The 17,253-nt window shown below is 38.0% G+C and overlaps 1 protein-coding gene across 12 annotated transcripts; it reads right to left on the reverse strand.

Moving 5' to 3' along the window:
* Positions 1 to 2,513: 2,513 nt before the first annotated feature.
* On the reverse strand, positions 2,514 to 17,158 carry LOC120798047. 12 transcript variants are annotated; one of them, XM_040142002.1, is made up of 19 exons: positions 16,963 to 17,158; positions 16,171 to 16,320; positions 14,835 to 14,960; positions 14,569 to 14,732; positions 14,057 to 14,144; positions 13,694 to 13,789; positions 13,530 to 13,556; positions 12,137 to 12,241; positions 11,445 to 11,549; positions 11,153 to 11,179; positions 10,838 to 10,942; positions 8,823 to 8,939; positions 8,531 to 8,557; positions 7,130 to 7,234; positions 5,911 to 6,015; positions 5,619 to 5,645; positions 4,632 to 4,778; positions 4,097 to 4,183; positions 2,514 to 3,821 (listed from the first exon to the last, which is right to left on the reverse strand). In XM_040142002.1, the coding sequence occupies exons 1-19, from the start codon at positions 17,117 to 17,119 to the stop codon at positions 3,790 to 3,792; spliced, it is 1,797 nt and encodes a 598-aa protein (XP_039997936.1). In that variant the 5' UTR covers positions 17,120 to 17,158; the 3' UTR covers positions 2,514 to 3,789. The 12 variants fall into 12 exon arrangements, with proteins under 12 accessions (XP_039997936.1, XP_039997935.1, XP_039997937.1 ...); XM_040142001.1 differs by having other exon boundaries at positions 2,514 to 4,183; XM_040142003.1 differs by lacking the exon at positions 11,445 to 11,549 and having other exon boundaries at positions 2,514 to 4,183.
* Between the last annotated feature and the right edge of the window lie 95 nt (positions 17,159 to 17,253).

Below are 17,253 nucleotides of genomic sequence, written 5' to 3' on the forward strand. Positions count from 1 at the left end.
TGCATGCAAACGGTGAGAACGGTGGAGCCGACGGCCTTTTCGACCTATTTTTCTGGTCTTAAAAATCACAGGCTCTCACTCTGCTGACGGCAAACCGCACCGCAGCCTCCCGCAAACGTGCATCAGGCCACAAAATTTAGACAAAGACGAAGCACGGCCTCTCACGGCCTTAAGAAAACTTCCAAAAAGAATTCAACACATCACTTCAAGAGGATGAACGTTTCAACGTTTGAATGAACGTTTCTACGTGAAAAAGTATGGGACTAAAACGTGGAAACAGAAAAATACCATGAAACTTTATTTGGTTTGCATTGGGAAGGAAAGACCTTTTGCAAAGGAGTAAACAGAGCGCACGAAAGTGTGCTCCACCGAAGCACGTACACTAACCACAGCAACAGTGGGATAATATGAGGGCTTTTTTTTTTTTATAAAGTTGGTTAAACCATGGACAGTAAAATCCCACTGGACTGTTTCCTGTTAGGACGATAAAATCGCACACTCTCAGGACCTGAGTGTAGATATTTGATTATGGGGTATTGTTATAGTAAAACCCCACTATCAATAGACTCCATTGCAAGTAAGAGTTCTCCACTCTAAATCCCACTTAAGTGCAAAAAGCTTATCAGCAAAATGTAGTTAAAGTATCAAAAGTAAAAGTGCTGCTTCTGCAGACAATTGACTGGCACATTGTTATACATGACGTTATTAGATTGATAATACTGAGGTGTCGTGAATCGATTAACCAGAAACCTTTGCTCAAATCTCTGCTTTTCTTTTTTTTTTTTTCGTGAAACATTGGACAATTTTACCTCTTCGGGTCTGGAACAGATATTAAAAAATAAAACATCTGAGAAGTTCAGGGGGGGGGGGGATTCTCCAAACTGAAAGCCACAGACATCTGCAACGTGACAAGGGACCCCCAAATTCTTCTCATGGGAAATCTTCAGCTGAAAAGTAAGTAGTCACCTGCAGCTGGCAGGTAAATGCACTGACGTGAAAAAGCACAATATTTCCCTCTGAAATGTAGCGGAGCAGTGTGAAGTAGCATAAAATGCAAGTGCAAGTATCTCAAAAGTGTTTTTACATACAGTGCTTGTGTAAATGTGCTGTCCACCACTGACAGTCTGCACAGTGTAGTAACCCAGAATCTTATCAAAACCATTACATCTAATTTGATTGTAATAGGGAAAAAAAAAAAAGTAAAATGAAGAAACCAAGTACGACAAGAGCACACACCCTCATTCTGATTATGGAAATATAAAGTCTAACCAGTCCTGTAACAGTCAAATCTCCACCAGAGGATCAGGATCATTTAAGTTTTCCGCGTGTTTGACTGAGTCTCTGTTCAGACATGTTGCCTGTCTGTGGTCCGGACCACAAACTGCCTTCCGTGAAGAGAGAAAGGCTTCTCACGGTGACAGATGCTCCGTAACCATCCACCACCGCCACCGATCCACTCACACTGAAGGGTCATACGTGTTAGTTAACCCACAATTCCCGGTTTTTCTTTTTAACAGAAAGCTGCACAATCCTTCTGCATAAAATCACGACAAAGTTTGGGTTACACTCATAAGGATTTCACCCCCCCCCCCCAAAAAAAAAAAGAGGGCAAGAAACTGCTGTATCTCATAGCTCAGTGGGCAGAAGGAAAGTGAGAGTCAGTGCAGTGTAATAGGGTTTGTTAGAACATGTCCTCCCCAAGTCCTGAACCATACGACTGAATAGAAAAACCCCTTTGACACATCTGTCTCCCTGTGGTATCCCGGCAGCTCATTTCAGAATCAATCCTGTCTGCACACGTAAAGATGAGTCCGCTTTTCACTGTGATTTCACCACCGCCGCTCTGTCATTTCTGCGCCGCGGGCTGTATTCTCGCTCAGGGCATGTGCTGTTGTAAAGACCCCCGCTCCTCCTCCTCCTCCTCCTCAATCACACACTTCAAGAGTCATCTTGAAGGTAGCACTTGTGTTGCGACCCGTAAATGAGTGCAACACTCGCAAACATCTGTCGTTTTTGTCTGAAACCACAATATAAGTTTGTTCCTCTCGCTCGCCTGCGAGGAGAAGAATATGTGGCTGTGAGTCTCTTTCCAAAAAGGGCTGTTCACCCGCGGCTGCCGGGTGACATGAACTATTCCACCTCGACGGCAGGAAACACAAAAGTCTCGATCACACACTTAGGTGTGCTCCTAAAAATCACTCTGTAGCCAGTCAGCTACATACCTGGACAGGGGAGGGAGAAGTCTTCATATTTTAGTTGAAGTAGCAGTGCAACACTGGAAACCTTACTTCAGTAGAGGTACAGACGTGTTCTCAGCAAAATGTGCTTGGTATCAAAATAAATGTGCTCATTGTGCAGAAAATGGTCCCTGTGTCGTCCCCATCCTTCATACTCACTTCAAACAGTAACGACATTTAAGTTCCTTTACCAAAAACAAGAAAGTGCTGGAAGCAAAGAACGGCAATGAAAAAAGATCAAAACATCCGCACACTTATCTCGTTTGCACCAAATTTATTATCTGAGCGTTTGGTCATGAAGACCTTCAGAGAAAGGAGAACCCTTTAGTTTTCCACAAAAACACATCGACATTTTTCACAGCGGCTCATTTCAGCCATTCAACAGCTCTGAGCTCAACCATCTTTTGCAGATATTTTCATTGTAAATTAATATACAGAGATATCAGTTATTTACTTCATTTATGAGGAAGCAAATAAAGGAAGTTTTTCATGGCCAGTGTCGCCAAGTGCTGGCTCATGGGGGAATGTTGGGTCTCTGTAAATGTGACTGTAAAGAGTCCGGTCCAGACCTGCTCTATGTGAAAAGTGCCCTGAGATAACCTCCGTTATGATCTGGTGCAACATAAACAAAGTGGATTTGAATTGAAATTGATTTGAGGAATCGATAAAAACATTTCCAGCAAACCTTCCCAGAGTCCGAAGTGACAACTTCACATTGGTTGTTTTGTTCAGCCAACAATCTAAATCATTACGCCTTAGAAAAATGTGCTGTCAGGACTGTGTCATCCGTGTTAACACACATCCTATGAAGTCAGCACACACGTAAACACAGCTGCTTAAGTAACAGAGTGTGTGAGGACCTCTGGTGGACAGATAGGGAACGGTAGGGCATGGGCAGTACCAGACAGCAAAGACACACAGTCACTTTCAGTGTAGCACTGCTCTTTTGTCTTGGGTTGCGCTGAACTGAGAGCTGCGATAAAGTAGCTTAGTAATTAACCTTTTGATTTGCGTTTCACTCCGTGTGTCCGTCTCCCTGTCTCCGAATGTGTCCCGCGTTTCTCAGACATGACATTTCAGCACGTGGTCACGTCAGGCGCAGCGGCTGCTTGTATAGATTTCCGTTCCCCGCTCCCATATTTTGTGCCCCTCCACAGGAACGCCCTATAATACATACAGAATGAGACCAAACCATCATTTGGTTCAGTCCTGGACCCAGCGGTCTGCGTTTAACCCTGCTTGTAGCACCTGTCGCATCCTTTGCACGGACTAAACCTGCCCATAGCAGTTACCTACAGTGAGGAAACCCCTGAGATCCTTTGGCATACTCGTGCACGGAGAGACAAAAGTGCTTCAGCTTTGGCTCTCATCATGTGGATCCGCTGCCCGATTGTCCACCGGTTGGTCCTGGTTGGCTGTTTCTTGGCCACCTGACATCATCGCCGACTTCTCTCTCAAATTACACAACATTTGTCAACATCGCAATACATGTGAAACACGGTGCCAACTTCTTGTTCACTGTTGTTACAAGGGTCCAAGGACACAGCAGGTTTCAGGTGGAAGTTTCTCGGTCCTCTAAACCCACTGCCAAATGAAAAAATAAATGTCACATCCAAGCAGCCAGTGGGAAAAACACACATTGTTCTTGTTCAGATGCTGAGTACAAAAAAACTGTGACTGTGAATTCTGACTCTATTAAACACTCCCTTTAAATTTCCTATGATATTACAGTCGTAAAAGTCCAGTGTTTCGAGCCCAAACTGGCTTTTCGTCAGGTACACACGACTCTGTACCTATGGGGGTTTTCATGTTGTAGTTTTGGGAGTCTGTCTTATTTGGTATGATCAAGTTTAACCCACCGGTTTCCTTCCTTGTTTCTGGGGACGCAACAGATGTTGGGCCCTGAGCAGATGTTTCTTGGACCTCTGAAAAGGTTGTTGACCTCTCTGTCAAAAGACAAAGTAAAAGAATAGTCATGGCCACAAAGCATCTTCCACACGGTTCCATTTCAAAAGTTTCTAGAGCTGCGACAAACGATTTTAAAAAATAGTCGATTCATCTGCCAGTTGTTTTTTCCTGAATTTTGTCTATAAAATGTCAGAAAATAGTAAAAAATGTCCTGATGACGTCATTGAATGTCTTGTTTTGTCAGGCCAACATTCCAAAAACAGAAGATTTTCAGTTTACTATCATGTATTAGAAAGAAAAGCATCAAATCCTCACATTTGAGAAGCTGGAACCAGCAAATGTTTGGAATATAAAAAAATAAGGAGAACAATTTTTCGATTATTGAAAATATTAGCAGATAAGTTTTCTGTAGATCCGCTGATCATAAAGTCTTGTTCAAAATGGCCACGTAAAAAATGGTATTTGTATTAATAATATTTTATTCACCAGTAACGTTGTTGGTATATTGGGACACAACCGATGTCCGATCCTGGATTGATGCCTCTTGGTTGTCTTGTGGATCTGCTGACTGATTATCCCCTGGTTGGTTCTGGTTGGCTGTTTCTTGGTCCCTTGACATCATCTCTGATCTCTCTGTCAAATAATATAAGAATCGCCACAACCACCATACATCTGTCACTCAGTGTAAATTCTACTGTACAACTGTTGAAAAGGTTCAAGAAAAAACTACTAGTTAATAAATTCCCCAATTTAACCATATCAACAAGACACTTATTTGAGAGTGAAGGTGAATTCACCCGAAACGTAGATGCAGAAGCACATGAGCACTCATACTGTATATGGTACATACAGTGCGTTAAAGCTGTGGGGAAAGTAGATCCACGAAATCCAAACGAGGCTTTTGTCAACAACGTTCACTTTAAATGAAGCGGTAGAAATAATTTGGTTGGAGCACAGTTGCTGCATCCTCACCTCTCTACAGTTATTGTGGTTGCTAAAATATTACCATAACTGATCAGACTGGTGGCCAGTCTTTAGAAAAATCTTTAAATACATATCAAAAACACATCCCAGTTTTCCCAGTCAATAACTCCATAGTTTACTTTACGTATCACAACTGTTTTCTCTTGATGACAGTGCTTTTTTTTTACCCTTCTGATTTTCTTTATTATTTTAGATTTTATGTCGCACTTTTGTCACATTTTTAAATGAAATTGAAAAAATCTTGAATGGTCCAAATTAACAGTTCCACCAGTTTATTAAAAGGCTCAACACCAGTGTGAGGTTGCTCTGAACGCATTTGAAAGACTGGTTTGTAGATGTAAAAGTTCAGGTATTAAAAACTTTAAAATGTTGAATGAAAGACACAAAATGGTTTTATAATAGTCATATTTTAAATGGACTAAAGATGAGAAATCTGCAAAACTATTAAAGAGTATTTTCAGTGTGTTTACAGAGGATGCAGTATCTTACCTTCCTTTGTCGCATTAACATCTCTTCCTGTATTAAAGATGAAAAAATGTTTGTTAACGCATTGAAATACATCGTTAATAATCAAGTGTTATTGTGTAATTCTGATTTATTTGATTACATAAATATAAAAATCTCTCTGACAACAGCATCCTGGTCAAGTCAGGCAGCAGCACAACAAACAGGGTTTCAGACATGAAACATGAGGCAAAATTGATTAAATACATTTGTGATCATAATGCACCAATACATATTTAATGCAGTGAAATAAATACAATCTTTCATGGCTTCTTACCTCTTCTTCTTGTGTTTATGTATTTGTATATGATAAAGACTCTGTACGGAATCCTGTCAAGTGTTAATAATAAGGCCACGATGAAGATGCTCTTATCCAAAATCCCTAAAAAGAAACAAACAAATAAGTAACACAACCAACGTATTCCAGTGTAGTTAGCTGATCTAACGTGTGATAATGCACTCTGAGGAGTCCCAGTGTAGAAAATAATAGAACTGAACTTGTCATTTACATTTCGGCAACGCATCAACAGCATCACTACAGTAGCTTTCTTCCACCTCCCTCACACTGCAAAGCTTTCTAACACAGTAAGATGCAAAAGTTCTCATTCATGCATTCTTTTAATCTAGACTGGACCATCGTAACATGCTCTTCTTAGGTCTTCTGCTCTGGAGCATTCAAAATCTCCCACTAGTCCAAAATGCAGCCACTGCAATTATTAACACCAATTCTGTCCTCATTTCACTGGCTCCCTGTTTCATCCAGGACAGACTGCGAACTGCTGCCTGTTACCTGCGCAACTCTTCATGGATCAGTGTGGCCTCATCTGAGAGAGATGGATGGAGACCTTAACCCCTTGAATCAAGACTGAAAACTCTCTTATTTTCCCACCACTGTAATTGTGTAATAACCTGCTTTTTGTTTCTTATTTACAGCTTTTTGTAAAGAAAAATTGAAAAAAATCAGTAACAACGTGTTTATTGTTTTTGAACTTTCATTTTGGTTTTAGATATTTGATATTATTTATATTATTTTCATAAAATATACTCAGACACGTCAACAATCTAAATAAACCTACTTAACCAGCAGTTTTGCCGCTAATGGATTGAGGCGGGAAAGGTCCCCAGCTGGAATCAAACTACAGACGCTACAGTTATATGGTATGTGAGGCCGCCCCTGAATATCCTTTTATGCAGGTTCATGAAACGTTTGGAGAGAACCACCAGCTGATGCAGGAGCTCCCATGCATCAGAGGATATTCGCACAAAGACACAAACTTTATCAGCTCCCCTGCTGCTCGCTGCTGGATGCATTTGTGCCTTTTGGCATCTCTGCTGCTGGAACCTACACGCGTTAATTTACAGTGATACACCATAACTAAAGAAATGTACATGTAATGTAAGTTAGAGGCAAAGACTGATTAAATATATTTGTGATGATAATGCACCAATACATATTTAATGCAGTGAAATAAATACAATCTTTCATGGCTTCTTACCTGTTGTGCCTTCGTATTTGTGTATGTAGATGGAAAAGGCGATAAACACAATCAGTATGATTGCTAATTCTAAGCTGCAGAGAAAGGCCCTGATTTTCTCAATCACTACAAAGAAAAAAAAGAAACAAAGAAACAAACAAATAAATAAAACAACCAACGTATTCCAGTGTAGTTAGCTGATCTAACGTGTGATAATGCACTCTGAGGAGTCCCAGTGTAGAAAATAACAGACTCAGAGCTTGTCATTTACATCTTAAATGCTACTTTCACCATATTAGAACAACTATCAATGCGCTGTACATTGCCATGTTTCAGAAGAAAGAACATTAAGATGCATTATGACATTTAATGTGATGTTAAACTAGATATTTGTTGGTGTGACAACTCACTAAGGGTGAAGGGGTTGAAGACTTGTTCACTGCGTTTGGAGCCGACGTGGTTTTGCAGCTCACAGCTGAACCAAGGCCCCTCATTAATATTATCATTAATAATGCTGTTGAAACAGCTCATGAGAAACACTAGTAGTTTTCAACCTGGTTCTTTCTGTTGTAGTTTTTGATGCTGGCTACAGTAACATTTTACTCACCAGTTTCATTGCAGGTATTTAGGCAGAGCAGGGACTAAGAAAGCTACACAAGTGATCTAATGATCCAGGAGGTCTTAATAAATTCCCCAATTTAACCGTATCAATAAGACACTTATTTGAAAGTGAAGGTGAATTCACCCGAAACGTAGATGCAGAAGCACATGAGCACTCATACTGTATATGGTACATACAGTGCGTTAAAGCTGTGGGGAAAGTAGATCCACGAAATCCAAACGAGGCTTTTGTCAACAACGTTCACTTTAAATGAAGCGGTAGAAATAATTTGGTTGGAGCACAGTTGCTGCATCCTCACCTCTCTACAGTTATTGTGGTTGGTAAAATATTACCATAACTGATCAGACTGGTGGCCAGTCTTTAGAAAAATCTTTAAATACATATCAAAAACACATCCCAGTTTTCCCAGTCAATAACTCCATAGTTTACTTTACGTATCACAACTGTTTTCTCTTGATGACAGTGCTTTTTTTTTACCCTTCTGATTTTCTTTATTGTTTTAGCTTTTATGTCGCACTTTTGTCACATTTTTAAATGAAATTGAAAAAATCTTGAACGGTTCAAATTAACAGTTGCACCAGTTTATTAAAAAGGCTCAACACCAGTGTGAGGTTGCTCTGAACGCATTTGAAAGACTGGTTTGTAGATGTAAAAGTTCAGGTATTAAAAACTTTAAAATGTTGAATGAAAGACACAAAATGGTTTTATAATAGTCATATTTTAAATGGACTAAAGATGAGAAATCTGCAAAACTATTAAAGAGTATTTTCAGTGTGTTTACAGAGGATGCAGTATCTTACCTTCCTTTGTCGCATTAACATCTCTTCCTGTATCAAAGATGAAAAAATGTTTGTTAACGCATTGAAATACATCGTTAATAATCAAGTGTTATTGTGTAATTCTGATTTATTTGATTACATAAATATAAAAATCTCTCTGACAACAGCATCCTGGTCAAGTCAGGCAGCAGCACAACAAACAGGGTTTCAGACATGAAACATGAGGCAAAATTGATTAAATACATTTGTGATGATAATGCACCAATACATATTTAATGCAGTGAAATAAATACAATCTTTCATGGCTTCTTACCTCTTCTTCTTGTGTATATGTATGTGTATATGTATTGGTATATGAGAAAGACTCTGTACGGAATCCTTTCGAGTGTTAATAGTAAGGCCACGATGAAGAAGCTCATAACCCATCTCCCTAAAAAGAAACAAATAAAATAAATAAAACAACCAACGTATTCCAGTGTAGTTAGCTGATCTAACGTGTGATAATGCACTCTGAGGAGTCCCAGTGTAGAAAATAATAGACTCAGAGCTTGTCATTTACATCTTAAATGCTACTTTCACCATATTAGAACAACTATCAATGCGCTGTACATTGCCATGTTTCAGAAGAAAGAACATTAAGATGCATTATGACATTTAATGTGATGTTAAACTAGATATTTGTTGGTGTGACAACTCACTAAGGGTGAAGGGGTTGAAGACTTGTTCTCTGCTTTTGCACATGACTGCTGTTTGGCTGTTCTTTAAAATAAACTGAAATGTTCTTATTTCTCGCTTTTATCTTGTTTTTTTTTGCATCTATTTTTATGAAATGTCCTATAAAGTTTTATTGTTATTGTTTTCACTTATTACAATTCCCATAATGCTTTGCAGGATGTAAACAGAAAGTATAATCAGCTATTAGCTATTATATAGCTAATAGCTATTAGAATTAGCTATTAGCAGTTCCTGTTTGTAATGTACCCATGGACATACACACAACTATCACTGGATTACACTGATACAGAAGAACACTTAAAAACGTGATGATTCTCAGGCAAGTTCTGCTTTGGTTCACGTTTTGCCAAACGCTCTCAGAATGTTCTCAGAGGTGGAGAAGTATCCATGAATAAAATGTCAAGAGTCACAGGTTTGAGTTTCTGACAGTCAATGTTCCCACAGTCTCTGCAGTGCAGATGAAGGTTTCTCTGGTCTTGAACTTCTAAATATTGAACTCTCAAGATTTTTTCTTTTACAACTTCAAAGATTTCAGACACACAGACACAGAAAGACAGAATGTCTCTGTAGTTTCTGGACATGTTTGTCACTGCACTTGTCATTTACATTTGGGCAGCACATCAACAGCATCACTACAGTAGCTTTCTTCCACCTCCCTCACACTGCAAAGCTTTCTAACACAGTAAGATGCAAAAGTTCTCATTCATGCATTCTTTTAATCTAGACTGGACCATCGTAACATGCTCTTCTTAGGTCTTCTGCTCTGGAGCATTCAAAATCTCCCACTAGTCCAAAATGCAGCCACTGCAATTATTAACACCAATTCTGTCCTCATTTCACTGGCTCCCTGTTTCATCCAGGACAGACTGCGAACTGCTGCCTGTTACCTGCGCAACTCTTCATGGATCAGTGTGGCCTCATCTGAGAGAGATGGATGGAGACCTTAACCCCTTGAATCAAGACTGAAAACTCTCTTATTTTCCCACCACTGTAATCGTGTAATAACCTGCTTTTTGTTTCTTATTTACAGCCTTTTGTAAAGAAAAATTGAAAAAAATCAGTAACAACGTGTTTATTGTTTTTGAACTTTCATTTTGGTTTTAGATATTTGATATTATTTATATTATTTTCATAAAATGTACTCAGACACGTCAACAATCTAAATAAACCTACTTAACCAGCAGTTTTGCCGCTAATGGATTGAGGCGGGAAAGGTCCCCAGCTGGAATCAAACTACAGACGCTACAGTTATATGGTATGTGAGGCCGCCCCTGAATATCCTTTTATGCAGGTTCATGAAACGTTTGGAGAGAACCACCAGCTGATGCAGGAGCTCCCATGCATCAGAGGATATTCGCACAAAGACACAAACTTTATCAGCTCCCCTGCTGCTCGCTGCTGGATGCATTTGTGCCTTTTGGCATCTCTGCTGCTGGAACCTACACGCGTTAATTTACAGTGATACACCATAACTAAAGAAATGTACATGTAATGTAAGTTAGAGGCAAAGACTGATTAAATATATTTATGATCATATAGCACCAATACATATTTGATGCAGTGAAATAAATGGAATCTTTCATGGCTTCTTACCTGCTGTGCCTTTGTATTTGTGTATGTAGATGGAAAAGATGATACACACAATCAGTAGGATTGCTAATTGTAAGCTGGATAAAAAGGCCCTGATTTTCCAAATCCCTAAAAAGAAACAAAGAAACTAACAAATAAATAAATATGTAAAAGTTTGTTTGTATATGTAAAAGTTCAGGTATTAAAAACTTTAAAATGTTGGATGAAAGACACAAAATGATTTTATAATAGTCATATTTTAAATGGACTAAAGATGAGAAATCTGCAAAACTATTAAAGAGTATTTTCAGTGTGTTTACAGAGGATGCAGTATCTTACCTTCCCTTGTCGCATTAACATCTCCTCCTGTATCAAAGATGAAAAAATGTTTGTTAACGCATTGAAATACATCGTTAATAATCAAGTGTTATTGTGTAATTCTGATTTATTTGATTACATAAATATAAAAATCTCTCTGACAACAGCATCCTGGTCAAGTCAGGCAGCAGCACAACAAACAGGGTTTCAGACATGAAACATGAGGCAAAATTGATTAAATGTATTTATGCTGATAATGCACCAGTACATATTTAATGCAGTGAAATAAATACAATCTTTCATGGCTTCTTACCTCTTCTTCTTGTGTTTATGTATTTGTATATGAGAAAGACTCTGTACGGAATCCTGTCAAGTGTTAATACTAAGGCGAAGATGAAGATGCTCAAATCCAAAATCCCTAAAAAGAAACAAATAAACAAACAAAAAAATAAAACAACCAATGTATTCCAGTGTAGTTAGCTGATCTAACGTGTGATAATGCACTCTGAGGAGTCCCAGTGTAGAAAATAATAGAACTGCACTTGTCATTTACATTTCGGCAACGCATCAACAGCATCACTACAGTAGCTTTCTTCCACCTCCCTCACACTGCAAAGCTTTCTAACACAGTAAGATGCAAAAGTTCTCATTCATGCATTCTTTTAATCTAGACTGGGCCGCCCCTGAATATCCTTTTATGCAGGTTCATGAAACGTTTGGAGAGAACCACCAGCTGATGCAGGAGCTCCCATGCATCAGAGGATATTCGCACAAAGACACAAACTTTATCAGCTCCCCTGCTGCTCGCTGCTGGATGCATTTGTGCCTTTTGGCATCTCTGCTGCTGGAACCTACACGTGTTAATTTACAGTGATACACCATAACTAAAGAAATGTACATGTAATGTAAGTTAGAGGCAAAGACTGATTAAATATATTTGTGATCATAATGCACCAATACATATTTAATGCAGTGAAATAAATACAATCTTTCATGGCTTCTTACCTGTTGTGCTTTTGTATTTGTGTATGTAGATGGAAGTGAGGATACACACAATCAGTTGGATTGCTAATTCTAAGATGAAGATGAAGACCATGATTTTCTCAATCACTACAAAGAAACAAAGAAACAAACAAATAAATAAAACAACCAACGTATTCCAGTGTAGTTAGCTGATCTAACGTGTGATAATGCACTCTGAGGAGTCCCAGTGTAGAAAATAATAGACTCAGAGCTTGTCATTTACATCTTAAATGCTACTTTCACCATATTAGAACAACTATCAATGCGCTGTACATTGCCATGTTTCAGAAGAAAGAACATTAAGATGCATTATGACATTTAATGTGATGTTAAACTAGATATTTGTTGGTGTGACAACTCACTAAGGGTGAAGGGGTTGAAGACTTGTTCACTGCGTTTGGAGCCGACTGGGTTTTGCAGCTCACAGCTGAACCAAGGCCCCTCATTAATATTATCATTAATAATGCTGTTGAAACAGCTCATGAGAAACACTAGTAGTTTTCAACCTGGTTCTTTCTGTTGTAGTTTTTGATGCTGGCTACAGTAACATTTTACTCACCAGTTTCATTGCAGGTATTTAGGCAGAGCAGGGACTAAGAAAGCTACACAAGTGATCTAATGATCCAGGAGGTCTTAATAAATTCCCCAATTTAACCGTATCAATAAGACACTTATTTGAAAGTGAAGGTGAATTCACCCGAAACGTAGATGCAGAAGCACATGAGCACTCCTACTGTATATGGTACATACAGTGCGTTAAAGCTGTGGGGAAAGTAGATCCACGAAATCAAACGAGCGATGCTTTTGTCAACAACGTTCACTTTAAATGAAGCGGTAGAAATAATTTGGTTGGAGCACAGTTGCTGCATCCTCACCTCTCTACAGTTATTGTGGTTGGTAAAATATTACCATAACTGATCAGACTGGTGGCCAGTCTTTAGAAAAATCTTTAAATACATATCAAAAACACATCCCAGTTTTCCCAATCAATAACTCCACAGTTTACTTTACGTATCACAACTGTTTTCTCTTGATGACAGTGCTTTTTTTTTACCCTTCTGATTTTCTTTATTGTTTTAGCTTTTATGTCGCACTTTTGTCACATTTTAAAATAAAATTGAAAAAATCTTGAACGGTTCAAATTAACAGTTGCACCAGTTTATTAAAAAGGCTCAACACCAGTGTGAGGTTGCTCTGAACGCATTTGAAAGACTGGTTTGTAGATGTAAAAGTTCAGGTATTAAAAACTTTAAAATGTTGGATGAAAGACACAAAATGATTTTACAAGTCATATTTTAAATGGACTAAAGATGAGAAATCTGCAAAACTATTAAAGAGTATTTTCAGTGTGTTTACAGAGGATGCAGTATCTTACCTTCCCTTGTCGCATTAACATCTCTTCCTGTATTAAAGATGAAAAAATGTTTGTTAACGCATTGAAATACATCGTTAATAATCAAGTGTTATTGTGTAATTCTGATTTATTTGATGATTCTGATATATTTGGTGAAATCAAGACAATCATTTACGACATCTTACCTCTTTGTTCATATATGTTTTTGCATATTAAAAAGATGAAATACAGAATCCCTGCTGCTAATAGTAAGCCCAAGATGGAGTTCACTTCCTGATTCTCTATAAAGAAACAAACAAATAAATAAAACAACCAACATATTCCAGTGTAGTTAGCTGATCTAACGTGTGATAATGCACTCTGAGGAGTCCCAGTGTAGAAAATAATAGACTCAGAGCTTGTCATTTACATCTTAAATGCTACTTTCACCATATTAGAACAACTATCAATGCGCTGTACATTGCCATGTTCCAGAAGAAAGAACATTAAGATGCATTATGACATTTAATGTGATGTTAAACTACATATTTGTTGGTGTGACAACTCACTAAGGGTGAAGGGGTTGAAGACTTGTTCACTGCGTTTGGAGCCGACTGGGTTTTGCAGCTCACAGCTGAACCAAGGCCCCTCCGTCGGCTAGAAATTAAGTGAAAAATAGTATTAGCATTTAATGCCCGTTTCCATCCACCACAGTTAATGTGAGTAATAGAAGTTAGGGTCATTGCAATAAACAGTCGATGGTGTTAGTTTGTTAGTTTGTCACAGTGACAATGCTAACCTGCTGATGTGTTGTTCTAATTGTATATTGTGTTTATTTATTTATTTATCTATTATCTGGAGCCAAGTCTGAGCTTTTTAACTATGGGAAATTTTTAATCACTGCATGTGTGTTCAGTCTCAGCTTGGATTCTGCCACTGTAGACAAGAAAAGAGCTGGAAGTCACCAATTCATGCGTGAATGTGTGGCTCAATTTGGAAACTGGTTTCTGGTGTATTCCTGCAACATGGTCTATCTGTTACCGATGAAATTCACTCGCAAACACCTTTATCCGGTTTATACCTTTGTTATAAAGTACTCCTTGCTTGATGCCAACCGCACCGCGTCACCTGACCACCACGTATAGGTGAATGGTTCAGCGTCTGTGGTGTCGGCTTCACAGGTCAAAATACATTCGATCATATCTTCGCCACACCATGTGGAGACAGTGGGTTTAGAGACAGGAGCTTATAGAAAAAAGGAACAAACAAGGAGACATTTGACGTATTCAAAGGAAAAACAATCAGCCCCTGTGTTGGCCAGACTTCATACAAAATTCCTCCACTTACAGATAACCAGGAGTTGAGTCTTGTTGGTGACTCGGTTGTTGATCTCCGACGTGTAGCTGCCGCTGTCGTTTCGAGTCAGTCCTTTGATCGTCAGCTCTCCAGTTAAACCATTCAGCAAACCACGATCTAAGAATATGCACAGACATGGTTGGATTCAGCTGCTAAACTTTACTCGTCTTTTGTTTTTCAGAGGAGCAACAGGTTCCCAGTGTTTGTCACTAAACAGCAGGCAGCTGGAGAAATCTGCACTTTAAACAGTTAACTTGTTTGTAGTACGGTAAATTTTTGACCCAAGGTAGTTAAGATATTTCTAGTGATCTCCAGTATAACAACAAAAGTCAAGTTTAGAGTTCCCTTAGACTGAAACCCAATGAAAGTCAATCTTAATTCCATTCATTTACCCCTTAATAATTATGTAATTAAGGTTTTTAATTGGGATTTTAACGGGATAATTAATAATTAAATTCATGGATTGCAATACATGTGGGGATTATATGCACAATTTAAGGAGTTTTTAAGGGGTAAAATTTACTTAAACCTTTTTGAGTAAAGTGTTTACACTCAAAATGGACCTCAATGTTTCAATTAAGGTGTAATTTAAGGGATTGCATTGATGATATTTAGTAGCCTTTAGAGATTTTGACCCCCCAAAATATATGACCATCCATTAACTGATCCATCTGGGAAACTTATTACATACATTTTAATGTGATTTTGAGGAAAAAATTCATGTATTTCAGTATATTCAGGTATATTTAATGGATTATCTACTCAGTTAGAGTCATCCTTTATTACAGGTCATTAACTGATTCATCTGGACTAAACCTATTACATACATTTATTCATAATAATAATAATAATGATGATGATAATAATAATAACAATAGTAATAACAGTTTTTATAACACAGTACAGACAGATCAAAGTTAATGATGAATGAAAATTGATTGAAATGATGAAAAGATAATGGGATAACATGTTGAGATATATCTATTGGATTATCAGCATGATTTTAGGGCTTATTTTTACCGTGCATCTTAAAATGAACTTAATGTATCAATTGAGGTGAAAATTCAGGGATTGCATTCAAGATATTTGGTGTTTAAGTTACCTGGTTTACACTTGAAAACACACACACAAAAAAAAGAAAAAACAAAACACATAAAACAAACTCCTTAATTTACACCTTGAAATGAACAAATTAATTTGAGAGTGTTACCCTTTAATTCTAAGGGTTTTTCCCATTGGAAAACTCTGATCCATGAAGGAATGCCATTGAAAATCCCTTGATATATTGAAATCCATTAATTTAACAACACTCAGTCTCTGAATGTACCTTTAAATTGTCGGTAGGAGTCAGTGTGGTTATCGTACCAATCCATGGCAATGGCAGATCCGTGTTTCCACGTTATGGTGGAGATGGGATCCGTCACCAAGCCTGGTGAGAGGACAACTGTGTCACCTACTTTCTTGTAGACTGGTATATCTGCAAAATAAAATAAAAACAACGAGACCAGAGAACAATTAGTCGACTAATCGACTAATTGTTAATCGATTAATGATACTATGGTAATGATGAATTGTTTTAGCCGCTCATTCACTTTCTCTCATTCCAGCTTCTCAAACACAAAGATTTGCGGATTTTCTTCGTTTTGCATCATTGTGAAGTGAAAACCTTTTTTTCAAATCTGAAGAAGTAACTCTTGGCTGACGGAAATTATAACAGGCATTTTATAGACAAAACGATTAACCGAGAAAATAATTAGAAGATTAATCGATCATGAAAACGAAAGCAGTAGTTGCAACCCAAAGTATACTATCTCACATTTAACTCTTTAACTGTACTTGGTCTTCAGTATCTGTAAGTGGCTGTTAGTCTGTTTTTTTTTCTAGAAGACGAATATCCATTGAAATGCTCTTTCAATATCGATTCATAAATAGGATATACGTATTGATAATAATAATTATTTTAATATCTCCACGGTTAATCTCGACGTGGGTATGGCCACAGAATTAAAACTGAACATGAAGAAAATATAATGCAAAATACGCACAGACAGGCTTCACCTATGTGTCATAATTTTCTAGACATACACATAAAGTAAAATTAGCATTATAGCAGACTCGCCTGAGGGAGCTGCCACTGTGTTTAGAGGCAGAGAGACAAGAGACAAAATGGCCAGAATCGTCGGCGGCAACATCTTCTTTAGTAAATGAAAACGACCAAAACGACACGGAAAACATCGGTGATTCTGCTCTTGATATTCAAAGCAATTCGAGGTCATAGAGACGAGAACTAGTGAAAGCTGTAAATGAGAAGAAGAACAAACCGAAAGTAAAGTAAAGCCGGAAGTAACTCTGTGTCACGTAGTTTGTACTGCGCCAGTCATTTTATCCATCGAGGAATTTAACCCAGAAA

This window comes from Xiphias gladius, chromosome 13 (assembly GCF_016859285.1).
Source record: "Xiphias gladius isolate SHS-SW01 ecotype Sanya breed wild chromosome 13, ASM1685928v1, whole genome shotgun sequence".
NCBI classification, from domain to species: domain Eukaryota; kingdom Metazoa; phylum Chordata; class Actinopteri; order Istiophoriformes; family Xiphiidae; genus Xiphias; species Xiphias gladius.

Excerpts from the sequence above, each read along its gene's own strand:
- LOC120798047 (XM_040142001.1), bottom strand. The coding sequence starts at position 17,119 with ATGACCTCGAATTGCTTTGAATATCAAGAGCAGAATCACCGATGTTTT. Across the intron at positions 16,321-16,962 it reads CACAGTGGCAGCTCCCTCAG|ATATACCAGTCTACAAGAAA; the intron begins GCGAGTCTGCTA and ends TTTATTTTGCAG. Across the intron at positions 14,733-14,834 it reads GACTCAACTCCTGGTTATCT|CTCCTGTCTCTAAACCCACT; the intron begins GTAAGTGGAGGA and ends TTTTTCTATAAG.